Source organism: Echiichthys vipera (genome assembly GCF_963691815.1).
Source record: "Echiichthys vipera genome assembly, chromosome: 2".
Taxonomy (NCBI): domain Eukaryota; kingdom Metazoa; phylum Chordata; class Actinopteri; order Perciformes; family Trachinidae; genus Echiichthys; species Echiichthys vipera.
The window spans coordinates 29,376,241-29,390,444 of NC_139827.1; the positions used below are offsets into that span (position 1 = coordinate 29,376,241).

Below are 14,204 nucleotides of genomic sequence, written 5' to 3' on the forward strand. Positions count from 1 at the left end.
TAATTGCTATATGGCAATAAAGAAGAAAAAAAAATCCTAAAAGTTCTAAAGCTCAGATGGTTGTTATCTAGTCATCATTAGGAAACGGAGAAATGTAGTTTTAAGTTTGGATTCTTATTTTTCATACTGTGCAAAATAATAAATAACTATATAACTATATATATATATATATATTAACATGAAATGCTTGAAATAAACTGCCCAACTGAGCCATAGCCATAAACTGATCAGTTTACATCTTAACTTTTATTAAACAGTCAACAAATGAATACAAGACAACACATTACAGCCATGATTGTGTGGTGGCAGGTTAGCTCAGTTTATCAGCTCTCGTCTGTCTTTGTGGAGTGTGTCTTCTCCCTTCTGTCAAAACTGAAGTTTCTGAACATGTGTGACACGAGGGAATTGATGTATCCATCGTCTATTTATAACACAGAGAGCAGGTGTGTCGATACACAGCGGCAAAGTGACTGGCTGGGATCTTCAGAGGATTCTTTGTGCTTGTGTAAATACATGCACACACACAAGGAACATGCTTGCATATGCCCTATGAAAACATGCATGCAAACAAACACACACACATTGATCTATACTTTTTTAAGTGTAGGTGTCAATGTGTATAATATGTATTTTCTGACTATAATGTGGTATGTGATACATGCATCGTGGGTATTTAAGATGGGGACTCTGTGTGTATCAGAAGTCTGAGGAAGAGCCTGGGGTTTGAAACATTGCTAACACCATTGAAGTCTTTCAGAATGCAGCTACGCTCTGCGGATCGATTTCTTTTCTATGTCCTTTCTTTGATCCAGCACCCATTACACTGGATACAGGGATGTGCATGTCTTATTTATTGTTTCTTAAAAGGTGTCCATACAACCCAAAGACATTCTCTTGCATGCATACATTCAGACAATAAAAGATTTACAGATTGCTTGTGGCACACACACAGATATCCAAACACTCATTTCCTAGTGTGTCAAATAAAAAGAGAGACGAGATGTTCTTCATAACGCCAGCTTCTTCTCCCCTGAGGGAGGAGCAGACCTACACCCGCACCAGATCCTTTGAGCAGCACTTCATTCAAATGATCTGATACAGACAGCTTCAAACACCATTAAATAGCTACTCAGAGCTACCTGTGACCATATTTTTTACCTCCGACAGCGAGGTTACAGTGGTTGCAAAGTATTGCCTATTCATTTCTGAAGAACCTGTACCTGTAGTTTATTATCTATAAAAAGGGGAACAGCATTTCATGAGAATCAAGAGTGGGAGGAAGATAACCTTGTTTGCATATGTTTTTTATTGTGGTCATATGCACCTACCTCCAGTGAGACTGAAAGCACTGCTGCAACCTCAAAAAGGAAGTAGGCAAGGCCCATTTTGACAGCGACAGTGCTGCAAAATATGTTCCAGGAGATGGTATTTTGAAGTTTTACTCTGTAAAAAGAATGAAACTCTGGTGAAATGAACAGAAAGAAGGCTTGCATTTTTTTTTTATGATACCTGACGGTTCAAGTGAAGAATTGTTGGAGGTGACTGCTTCTGTGGACTGCACTGGACTATTCATCAGAAATCAACATTAGGTGGGAATTTTGAGAATGGTACTCGTTGGTTGATAAAACTTTTGAATTACAAGATTTTTTTAGTCAATCTAGAGGAACTGAGAGTGAGGTATTACCTGACACACCTAAGGATATCTTTTCTCTTGGATACTGGATCACACAGATTCAACATTGTGACAATGCCGGTGATTGTACTAGAGGCCAGAGACTTTATCAGTCCCCTTTTCTTGGTGCGCACATGGGAAGTCTTATCCAGCTGTATCACCTTCAGCATTGTGGCCTCGCTGGAGCCTCATGAGTTAAACAAAAATCCATCCGACCTCCAACACCTCAACACATATTGGATCTTCTGCATGTTTACCTGGTGTTTCTTCTTCACTCTTACACTCCTCATCCACATTCTCAGCGTCATCCAGTTTCACAGCCTTATCCCAATATCCTGGAAGAACCTGACTATGACTGCGGCAGTCTTAGGCGCACTGATGTGTCTCAGTGCCTCTGTGGTTTTCCCTTGGATCATCATGGATCATCAAGAGGCGTCGCAGCGCACTGTGACGGCTGCTGTGGCCTCCTGCATCACCGTCCTGGCCTACACCTCAGAGTCCTACGTTCTTCGTACCCAAGCCCAAGAACAAAGAGGCTACATGGGCAGCATGCCTGGTCTCCTCAAGATACTTGAACTCTGGGGTAGCTGTCAAATGATACCCCTGGTTGTGGAGGGGGTCTTTAGACCACCAAATGGTGTACACAGTTGGCAGCTGTGGGTATCTGACGTATCATACGGTGTCTGTGTTCTCATGTCTCTGGTCACAGTCGTAGTAATATTAGGAGACTTTGCTGGGAGATGTTTTATACCTTTTGACAGATTTCTGGCTTGCTTCAGTCTGAGTGGGGTGTTGCTCTACATGGTGGCGACAGTGATATGTTTAACCAAGATCCTGCAGCTCCGCAAATGTGAACTGGTTATCATGGAAACGGTGGTTGCCAGCATTACACTGTTAGCTTATACACTGGACCTTGCATTCTCTATTAAACTGCTGTGTGACAGGAGTCACACATGAAATAACACATTGAATAATCATCAAGTACAGCCCTCCAGTGTGTTAAGGTCAAATTGAGTGGACGTTTCTGCTGTTAATTATTGCTGTATAATTAAAATATATCTCTAGACCAATGGATTGTTATTTTAAGAACAGGTCGTTTTCATGTTGAACTTGAAGCTAAAAAATATATGAAACAGATCACCCTACATCCTTTAACTGACATGTGAAAGAGTTACTATGTGACATTTATGGTGCAGTTCACTATGAAACACATACTGTACATCCACTAACCTGGGTTATGTGACTGATGCACTGACTCATAAGTACACAGCATCCTTTATGGATATATAATTACCTGGTGTATATAGTGGTAAGTGATCAGCAGTCACCACTGATAAAGCTTGTAATATGAACTGTTGACTGGTTAGATTTCATTTAGTGAGTATACATCAGTGATTTTCAAAGTGGGGTCCATGGCACTCTGCCAGGGGGTCTGTGAAAGGTTTTCAGATTGATTCATTTAATTATCATGACATAAAATGTTTCTTTTTGTTTTTATAAAAAGCTGCATATTTAAACAAATATTATTTCGATGTTTAAATCTATAATAGCTCATAAATCACATTGAAGTCCAACAAATATAAGTCTTAGCATCTGTATATTGTAGGTTTAATATATGTCTGATATCTTTGTAACACATTTCTCTTCTGTTGTTTTTTCACGTAACTAAGACGATAGAAGTGAAAAAGTTGGGCGGCATCAAATTGTTCAAAGACACATACTGTACATGTTCTCTATCTTGCAAGGGTTTCTTTTCCAAACTAACACCAAAAGTGACACCAAAAGGTACAGACTACAGTTGAGACACATTATAGCTTGCATATCAAGATTTCATTAGCCTCAATTTAAAAAGAACAGTTGCAATTGTTCCATCTTTTTTTCCCCGGCACTTACGTACATCAAATAAGCCATCGATGACTCTTCTCATGCTACTGCAGAGGTTTGGAGTTATCTTGAGCAGTATTAGTGGTTAAAAAAGCAGTTTTAATGCCTTCCTTACTGCCCTGGGCTAATCAGTGTTAGCCACGTCCGGCTGTAAGAGACTCTACCGTTAATAGTTCATACACAAATAAAACTGTCTCGATGGCTAATTTGGGGTATGTAAGTGTTGAAAAAGACCATGAGATGATTTTGCGCCGGAATTATATTTTAAGTGTAGAATATATTAAATGTTTTCCTACAGCAGTGCTGCCCAACCCGGCTTCTGGAGGGCCACTGTCCTGCTCTAACACACCCGAGTCTAACGATCAGCATTACGTTGATGTGTCTGATTTTGTAAGAAAAAATGTTCATTTAACAAGAGTTCAAAACTGTGCTGCAAGGGAAGAAGTGGTCCATTCACTGTAGGTGTTACATTGACTATGGAAAAGTACCTCATACAGCAGATCTCAAAAATTCTGAAACGTCCCTTTAATTATGAGGTCCTGTAAATTTGGTAGTATTCCCTTCCTGCTTTGTATTGCTCGTGTTTCCTGCATTGATAAGACAGAAAACACTGCAAAATTGTCATAACTTATTTACATTTGACACTATTTACCTTCTTACATCTGCCTCATCTGCTGCTCTAGGCCTTTGAGAAGATATATCGAGAAATGGATTATCAACCGCGGACAGCAGGCCAGTTATCTCATCCCGCCGCTCGGTCTCGATTACTCCGGCCTTGATAGACGGCTGCGTTTTTTTCTTTAAGGAACTGGGTCCACTGAGTCAGTTGTCAACAGGCTGAGCGAGGAAACGAGCCGTAGATACAACTTGGTACGTGGAGCCGATAACACAAACGTTACCACCGTTTTGAGAAACGCTTCAGGACTCGTTGTTGAGGTCCGGTTTTGTTCGTTGTATCCGGGGGAAAATGAAGTCACACGGACACGGTGAGCTCTCTTTGACTTGTCTCGTTTTGAAACATTCTGCGAGTTTGTTGCGAGAACTTCGGCCAGCGGGGACTTTAAAACTAATCCGTGATTCAATTAGCTAGTTTTTCAGTCCGTCTCATATGTTGTGATATTAAGCTAATAAAGGCAGTCTGTCGGCTAACGTCGTCCTTAGCTTGTATCAAACATACAAACGAGATGGGCTGCGTTCACTATAGTGATGACTAGTCGTTGTTAGGTTTGCTATTAAAGTTATTTAGACCACGTTAGCATGGGTACTAGCCCCTATAACTGCTTCCAACAACATCCATATGTTAAATACTACAGGGAATGCTTTGTATGTGTTGCCATATGGTTAGGTCATAATCTACAGTACAAACATTGTACACAGTGTGCTACCAATGTACCTACCTACTCATAACGAACCAAAAACACTCCCTTTATGTTGCAGTGTGTTTTTTTTAACCTACATCTGTAATGTTTTGCATTTCTCTTGCTGGAAATGTTTTCCCCAGAAGCCCCCTGAGCATCATGGACATGTGAAACTTGACTCTGCAGTAGGCAGATGCAAGTCCCAGGCTGGATTGAATGGCACTGAGGATACTAGGTAAGCACTTTGCCAGTAAATTTGAACTCATTATTGATCCGTTTCCTGAGCTAAAACTGACCTTAGTGTAGACAGAGAGAGGACGAACAAACGCTGCTCTGGGGATTAAGTTAAAGAATGTTTTAAAATGATTAATGATATTCCTAACTTAAAGAACACAGTAGTGAGAGATTGCAAAATAGTGTTTTTGAATGGGATCATATCTACAAAGAGCAGGTTTGCCATTTTTGTCAGTCACTGCTTGAAACATTTAAAAATATATTAGGTCGATAAACTCTTAACAAACCTGGCCTTTAGATGACTGACTGTCCAACAGCTTTTAGAAGCACTAGAGACGTTCAGTTAAAGGCCCTGAAGTAAGACAGTTTAAAGTCAATAGGAGCAAGGTGTCGTACAGGTTTCTTTGCACATATTGACCTCAAGGTATATTTGAAATGTTAAATAACTTGCTATGCAAGGTTTCAATGCATAATGGCCTCCTCCCATTTAACCACTGACACTGGTCTCTCTGCAGTGTTTTTCTCTTTCAGTTTTTGCATGCAGCTATTGCTTTCCAAAAAAAATACCCATAAAAGGCATGCACCAGTTAGAGTTCAGTATCTCCTAAGGAAATTTCAAAGTAGAAAAAAAGTTATGCATATCTCTTTTATTCAGTTGAAGCCTCAGCCCTTAGGCCTTCTTCAAGATCAACAATCACAAAGGCAACAAACCCAGGTTTGCTGCCCTGAAGGAAAAGCTGGGCGATATGACGATATTGATATATAAATATCTTTCACTATTTTGATATAGTTTCTATTGCGTCGAAAAACCAGTGGCCAAACTATGTTACAGCAATATTTACATCATTTGGACAAAACTTTACATTCTGATACTTGCATATTTTGTGGATTTTGCACTGAAGTTCTTACATACAGTACATACAACATAGGAGTATACAGAAATAGGTTTTGCCATGTGGTCATTTCATACAGACTATTTATTTAGTTATTGAATCACCAGAAAGCATGCTATATCTTTATCAAGGTATGACAGGACCTATATCGGGATGGAAGATTTTTGGCCGTATTGCCGAACCTTATCTGAGGTCTTAAAACGTCATCTGAATAAAAGAGAAATGCATTGTGCCACTTTCCTACGTTCAAGTCTTCTTCTGGTGATAAGCACCTTACTACAACCCTTGGTGTGTGTTACCTTTCTATGTCCCAAGGGGACATTTTGACATGTCACAATAGTGTTACAGGTGCCAAGGCTCCAACTGCTGCCCCCCAAAATCCTTATATTGGGCTGATTGTTATGAACCTCTAAACAGGCTTCGATATCTTGGGGCTAAAGTCATGTAATGATGACTTATTGATCCGCTGAAGCAATTTGCACAAACACACCTCCAGGCCACACCTGAAAATGCTTTTTGGTGCTATTCCGTTTCTAAAATTTCCTTCATCTCTCTCCTTTTCTTCGTTATAATTTACTACATGATCTTTTTTAGGTCTCTGGTATATTGCTATACTATTATGGTCCTGACTCTTGCATTCTACTTATTGCAGATTTTTCCCCAATTGCTTTTGCTTATGGTGGATTGTAAGGTTGTGCTTAGTTTAGAAAACAGTTACCATGTTGTTGAGTCAATAATTCACAAAAATCGGATGTAGAGCCTTAGTTTCATGTCTAACATTTCATTGGTTTACATCATAGAAACAGAATGACTTAAAAGGACATTGAACTGTTTAGCTTGGTCATAGTACAAAAGAAGATGGCGATGGTTGTTAGTTGTTATGGTGACAACACATGTCAGTGTAAGAACTGTTAGAGCGTGATCACACTGTCCTCCCGGACCACGACCCGGACTTTAGGGTACTTGTCCCCCCTCCCTCTCCCCCCCGCGCCCCAGCCCCGTTTGTACTCACACTACCTGGGCCTCGGCCAATGCTTCTTGCTGTCCATACGCCATCAAGCCGTAACAAGTCACACGCATTGATGCATGTGTGGCTTTGTTTACAAATCTTTCCATAGACCTCAGAGTTTTTGTGCGTCTTGACGACTGTTTTTGAATATTTTCATCCGACCAAATCTGCAGTAAACACTCCACCTCCGCATCACACCAACGTGAACCTTTCACCACCATTGTTGTTGTTGTTAAATGTCCGCGCATGGTCCGTCCTTCTATTTACATGTCCGAACAGGCGGACATAACGCTACTGCCGTAGGGCTCGTGCTCGTGCTCGTACACGTGCGCACGCTCGTGCTCGTACATGTGCAAACGGCTCCGCTAAAGCCCACCTCTTTCAAGCGGGCCGTGGCGGCCCAGCTGGCCCCAGTTGAGCGCGGAGCGGGTGCGCTCACACTACTTAAAGGTACTAGACTTTAGCTGAAAAAACGGTTTTGGCCGCGGCCAAAAGGATAGTGTGATCACGCCCTTAGACTCAGCTTGCTATTGGGCTCTTTTTCTGTAATCAATGCAGCATGAAAGCAAGGCAGAACCAGACAGCCAGCTAACCAACCAGCAGGCAGCTGACTAGTTAGCTAGCTTGCTAAGAGCGTGATCACACTGTCCTTTTGGCCGCGGCCAAAACCGTTTTTTCAGCTAAAGTCTAGTACCTTTAAGTAGTGTGAGCGCACCCGCTCCGCGCTCAACTGGGGCCAGCGGGCCGTCCACGGCCCGCTTGAAAGAGGTGGGCTTTAGCGGAGCCGTTTGCACATGTACGAGCACGAGCGTGCGCACGTGTACGAGCACGAGCCCTACGGCAGTAGCGTTATGTCCGCCTGTTCGGACATGTAAATAGAAGGACGGACCATGCGCGGACATTTAACAACAACAACAATGGTGGTGAAAGGTTCACGTTGGTGTGGTGCGGAGGTGGAGTGTTTACTGCAGATTTGGTCGGATGAAAATATTCAAAAACAGTCGACAAGACGCACAAAAACTCTGAGGTCTATGGAAAGATTTGTAAACAAAGCCACACACACGCGATCAATGCGTGTGACGTGTTACGGCGTGATGGCGTATGGACAGCAAGAAGCATTGGCCGAGGCCCTGACAGTGTGAGTACAAACGGGGCTGGGGGGCGCGGGGGGAGAGGGAGGGGGGACAAGTACCCTAAAGCCCGGGTCTCGGTCCGGGAGGACAGTGTGATCACGCCCTAAGTCTACCATGCACCCACACCACACCGGTCAGAGAATATGAGCCGAACCAAGTTGTCACTAATCTGGCAGTGTGATTTCCTACTCTGTAACAAGTGTGTGGATGAAGAAAAAAAAGCCAGATTTTGAAGCAGAGTGAGACCGTTTCTTGCAGCTCCCCCTCTCCCTCTCTGTCTCGAGCCAATAGGAACATCCCCTATCTCGGAAATGACCTGGGATTGGCTAAAGTCTCCTGTGACAGCTAGAATTTCTAAATCCTGAAAACAGAGCTAAGAGTTTGAATTACAATATGATGAAAGATTATTATAGACACCCCCCCCCCCCCCCCCCCCCCCCCCCCCCCCCCAACAACGGCAAAAATAAACTGCCTACCCCAGGTTAAAGTTGTTAAAACTTTGTAATGTTACTACATCACTGCTTAGCTCCTTAACTGCAAAACCTCACCGCTGTGACTTGCTGCAAGTCGGTTTACACAGAAGTTAGCCCATTGCATTGGCAACGGTACCCATGAAGATGGATGCTACTCTGACTATTCTGCTACGTTGATTGGGGATGTCCATTTTTCTATTTCTGTCAGTTACATACTCTTTTCGACCAACATCAAATAACTGGATGAATGAGGTTTTGATTTCTGTTAGTAAGTTGAAAGGATATCATTACATATGCCCTGAGATATCTTTCCATGTTTCCACTGGTTTGCTAGTTTATTTTACCATAAGTTACTTCAGACTTACATTCTTTTAATGAAGAGTTGGCCATTCTTTCATCAGTGTCTCAAAAAAAACATCCCGGTGCGGTGGACCTGTAGTACCATATGAGAGCATTCAGCAGAAGAAATACAACAATGATGAGTTTGAAAAGACGCAACCAGAATTGCCCGCAATAAGCATCCAAACACAGCAGTACAGCTATGTCATGTTTTTTTTAATGGGTTTTGTAAAAAGGCATAACCGGTATTAGGCTTCAGCTACAAACACATAATCGTATTTTGTTGATAATAAAAAGATAAAAGAACGCCTTGGTTATCCTTTACCTGACATCTGTCACAGATAAGACATGGCACCAGAACACTGTGTGTGCTTAACTGTCACAGAAAGGGTGAGTGAGAGGAAGGTGTTGGTTTGTTAGTCAGGAAAAACAAAAACAGGATTAGGAAGTTTAGGTTTTTAGACTGGCGTGCTGTCCAGGGTGTACCAAGCCTCACGCCCGATGTCAGCTGGGATTGGCTCCAGCACCCCTGCGACCCCGACCCCGGGATAGGCGGTTGAAGATGAATGAATGAATGAATGAAGTTTTTAGCTGTAGGTGCAGTGACCTTTCACTAGTGTTATTTTCCTCAAATGAGTGTGCCTTATTCATAGTTCCTGCTAAGAAAAGGAACATGTGATTCTTATCATACTGAAAGTGGCCTACACCCCTGTTGACTGTACACCTTCTCATAGCTTTGACTCACATTATGGCCTTCCAAGTTCTCACCAGGTGTGACCTATAAAACGGAAATGGTCTTGTTTTGGTCGAGGCTCAGTCAAGAGTTGACCAGCTGAGATGTAAACGTGTAATATTTTTTTGTTAAGTCAAAATAATAGGAGGTCTGCGACTAGTAATAGGCCAGCTGATGTGGAATTTACATGACAATCGGACTTTGTACTTGCAGTATTGTTCACACATTTGCTGTAATTGAGCTCTTCCCTTCACAATGGCTCGTCACAATACAGTTTCATGGCACCTAAGAGTATGATTTTAGTTTACCGCATTTGTCTACTTGATAGAAAAAGAAGGCTATTATTTATTGCTCAAGAATTGCACATTATTGTTCCGCTGCGATCTGTTTTCACCTCTGGTCCAGACTCACAAGAACTTTTTAGGCAACTTAGTGTTTATGAATGAATAAGGGGTGGTTAGTGCCTTGCTTCAGGACTCGTTCACTGGTTATTCAACCATCTTGTCACACTACCTTGGATAACTTTCCTACTGTAGTTTACGTGTTTGAGGGTAGTTTGATCAAGAAAATTCATCCTTCATGTTTCTCATTGAAGTGATAGAAAGGCTTCACAGGTGAATGTATTCGTCCATAAAAACTGTTCCAGTTTGACACGGTTAGCAATCTTGACAATAGTGCAAAGGCAATAAACCTTACCTTTTGGGTGTGTCATTGTGGATTCTGTAGAAGTCTTCGTAGACAATTGTAATGCCTATTGTTATTGACTAGATTGATCAAGTGGTTTAAGACAAAGGCTCTAACACTAGTCCTTAGTGCGCTAAAAAGTGAGCTAAAAACGAGGAAAGAAATAAACACAGGTGGTCTAGTTTTAACAAACGATAAGAGTAGCTGAGGTGGATGCAGGTGCAACATGCATACAGCACCTCCACACTCGCTGCTGCTCTCAGAGCTTGTTGACGTCTTTATCACACAGCGTAACAAAGTCTCTCAAAAACCAGCCCCAAAAGAAAAATCAAGAAAGAAGACAACAACTCTACTGGTAGTACATAGAACAGTGCAATAGTGATAGACTGATTAATCGCTTGACCATTTTGAGATGATCCTTATCGGCCGATGCCTGCACTTACAAGTCCAATTAACAAGAAAAAGTCTGAGGGTAGCATTGTCAGTGTTGCTGCTGTAAAAGTAATGCTCCCCCTCGTGTCAATTTTGCAATTCTACAGGCAGACGTCTGTGTCACTGTAGCAAGCCTTCAACCGGCTGAAGTAACTGTGAAGCCTTTTAGGGGCTGTGCATGAAAACAAAATGTTTTGAAGACATTTTTCCCTTTACGTTTTCAAACTATGCAGCAAGTTATAGTCTTACTAAAAAGAGGCTTAACACAGACAATATACAACAGTGTTGAATACATGTAAATTTAAGACTTTCTTATTATTTCTTCTTCGTCTTCTATTATTACACTTTTTTTTTCTTTTATGAGAGGCACAAACATGATATCAGCATTCTATATTGACCCTGCTCCTTAAATATCGACATCTGCCATTGGAAAAACCCATACCAGTCGACCACTACAGTGCAATATATACAAAGATAGTATATGTATGTGTTCATACTCGTAAATGACTCTAGTTCTGAATCTGTGTTGACATTATCAGTTTCCCTTGTCTACCACAAGGGTAGATAAGGGGAAAAAGATCTGCTATTCAAAGTGGAAGACTTTGGTAAACCTTTGGTTATGCAGCTATGGGTTGCTTCCGAGCTTCCTCGTCATTCATGCAGGTGCGAGCAAGCGCCACAGTTGTTACAGACAGATTCTTCTCCCTCACATACCCAACCAGGGTAAAATGATGACCATTACCGAGACGTCAGGCAAATGTGTCAGCCTGCCAGCACCGTTTACAGGCCTGTTTCAGGTGCTGCCTCCAGTGTACCGACAGTACCATTCATCTTGTTACCGCTATAATAATCACTTATTACCAGAGGAAAGAGACAGAAGCGAGGTGGGAAGTGTATAAATATAGCCTGTCTATAAATACTTCTTCAGTTTCTCACTTGAAACTCAGATATTAAGCTACAGTACGTTCACAGGCGGCATTTTCTGCGAGAGCAAAAGGCTGGAAAAAATGGAGATCTGATCTGGAAATGTAGAAATGTGGTACTGAGCATCCGTGAATTCATTTGCTGTTATAATTTGAGCCCTGCAGAAAAGTGCAGCTGTTTTTTTTTGTTGTTTTTTTTCAAAAGATTAAAGCCATTCCTCTACAATTTCTAGCAGTCATTCACCATGATCTACAGATTAGTCTGGAATACAATGACATAGCACAGACCATTTCAGTCTACCATGAGCTGCTCTCACACTCGATAACAATGTAGTCTTTGTCATTACAGTTTGGCTTTCAAATGTTTTCTCCAATTCCTTTCACTAAATCCAACACCGATAACAATAAATGTACGATTACAGCATTCTACGCTCTTAGTTAAGTTTCTATTTGATTTATTGTTGTCTAGGAGGGCACAGTTATTACTGATTATTTTAAGAGATGTATTTGAAAAACTGATGTAAAAGGGACATTTTTATTAGAATTACAATGTAAATCAGATGTTTCAATAATTTAAAATAAATGTGCAGCCTTAATATAATTATTATTATCACTGTTTGATGTCTCACGCATGCCTTAAAGCCTTTTTGTAGTGGGTTGGAAAATTGAATAACCATAGACGGATGCAGGCAGCCAGTAACAGGTGTGGTGAATGGCCTCAGAAACAGTAAAAATCCACAGCCCAAATTCATTCTGCTTTGAGACAATCACACAAACAATGGTGGTTTATGTCATTGCCAGGTTTCATTACGTATTTGCGGAAATAGAGGACTGCAGTATGTTAACATTGTACATGTAGCAGCATGGGGAAACACAAGAATCTCTGTGGAAGTCGGTCCAGTCCTCTGCACACTGGGGCTTCGTTTACTGCACCCTTCTATTTTCTTGTGTTGGCTAGAAGGTAGTGTTGTTTTTGGCGGCCTATTTTACTTTTAGTTTTAGTCTAGTCTTTGTGGCAAGCTGTCATTTTAGTTTGTATTAGTTTTAGTCACGGTTATGTACTTTTTAGTCTAGTCAAGTTTCAGTCGACTAAAAGTCTGAGCATTTTAGTCTAGTTTTAGTCAGAATTGTCTATGACTATTTTTGTCTAGTTTGAGTCGACGAAAATGATGACATTACAGTCTAGTTTTAGTCAAAGAAAATTCTATATTGGTCTCTTTTTACTAATGATATTATATTAATCAATATAATAAAAGTTCCTAGTAGTATTGACGAAACCAACATTTTTATTTTAACCTAACCCATACACATATCTTTTGTTTACATGCATATACGGGTCTAGAATATGTTATTCAAAGTCACATTGATGCCAAATTCAGTTCAGTGTGACTGCTATGTGAATAACAAAACTAGTGAAAGTATTTGGCCAACAAGGGGAAGTTAAGTGCACTTATAGAGTCAGTCAGTCAGGTAGGATAAAAACCCACTTTACACTCTCACACACATTAACCCACGTTACACTCTCTAATTCAATTCAATCCAATTTTATTTATAGTGTCGAATCATAACAAAAGTTATCTCAGGACACTTTACAGAGTAATTTACATAGACCCAACAATTCCCCCGTAGAGTACGGTGGCAACGAAAACCTTTCCTATAACAGACAGGAACGTCGGACAGACCCAGCTCTGTGGAGGACGGACATCAGTCTGCACCGGTTGTGGAGGAAGAAAAAGCGAGAGAAGACACACAGATGGACAGGGATAGACAGACAGACACACTTCCAGAGATGCAAGCAAGCAAAGCCTAACGGTAACTATAATAATATCTATAGTAATGTGAATATGACGTATATGTTAAGACAGTTAATACAACGGAATTGTAGAAACAAGCACAGCTAAGGTGATAGAAAACAAACAAATATACATACACACGCTAGTCACACACATTTGTCTCATTTTCAGCTCCAGTGGCTAACGTCTAAAGCTAGCGTTGAAATTCGACACATTAACCGTAGCCTCATGAGTTGGCATGTCGCATGAGCTTTCTAAAACAGGATACCCTGAGATTTCTCTTAAGATTCGCAGTGTTTTTTCCTGTGATTTTGTGGCCGCATTTCTCCCCATCTTTTTCCACAACATATTCCGTTTTCTGGCAGGCTATCGGTCCCTTTCTTGGTGTCAGACTTTGTTCTCATTTTTCTTTCTTAGTTGTCGTTAACGCTAACCCACAGCAGCTGTATCTTCTGAATCTAAATAGTGCCGCGTGTGGGGATTGAGGAAGTGACGTCGCCCAGACGCGAGACACAGGAAACAGAGAAACTGCAAAGTAATTATAATAATGACGTGACTAAACGAGACGAAAATAAAAAGACATGTTAGCATAGTTTTTATTTTGTAAACCACATTCCGTATCGTTTAATTCGTCAACAACATTA

General features: G+C 41.1%; 2 protein-coding genes across 4 annotated transcripts in view; both read left to right on the plus strand.

Annotated features, from left to right (window-relative positions):
* Nucleotides 1–1,747: 1,747 nt before the first annotated feature.
* Nucleotides 1,748–2,629, plus strand: LOC310957295 (myeloid-associated differentiation marker homolog; the record flags this gene model as incomplete). The annotated part of the gene is made up of 1 exon (XM_083927792.1): nt 1,748–2,629. The coding sequence occupies one exon, from the start codon at nt 1,748–1,750 to the stop codon at nt 2,627–2,629; it is 882 nt and encodes a 293-aa protein (XP_083783918.1).
* A 1,773-nt stretch (nt 2,630–4,402) lies between these two features.
* The window catches only part of LOC310961622 (testis-expressed protein 2-like), a 40,398-nt gene continuing 30,596 nt past the window's right edge, over nt 4,403–14,204 (plus strand). Inside the window, exons 1-2 of one of the 3 annotated variants that reach the window (XM_083933758.1) lie at nt 4,403–4,542; nt 5,058–5,149. The gene's annotated coding sequence lies outside the window, so the exon portion shown is untranslated. Of the gene's footprint in view, nt 4,543–5,043; nt 5,150–14,204 lie in introns of those variants that run through there. The other 2 variants (XM_083933757.1, XM_083933759.1) reach the window with 2 other exon arrangements.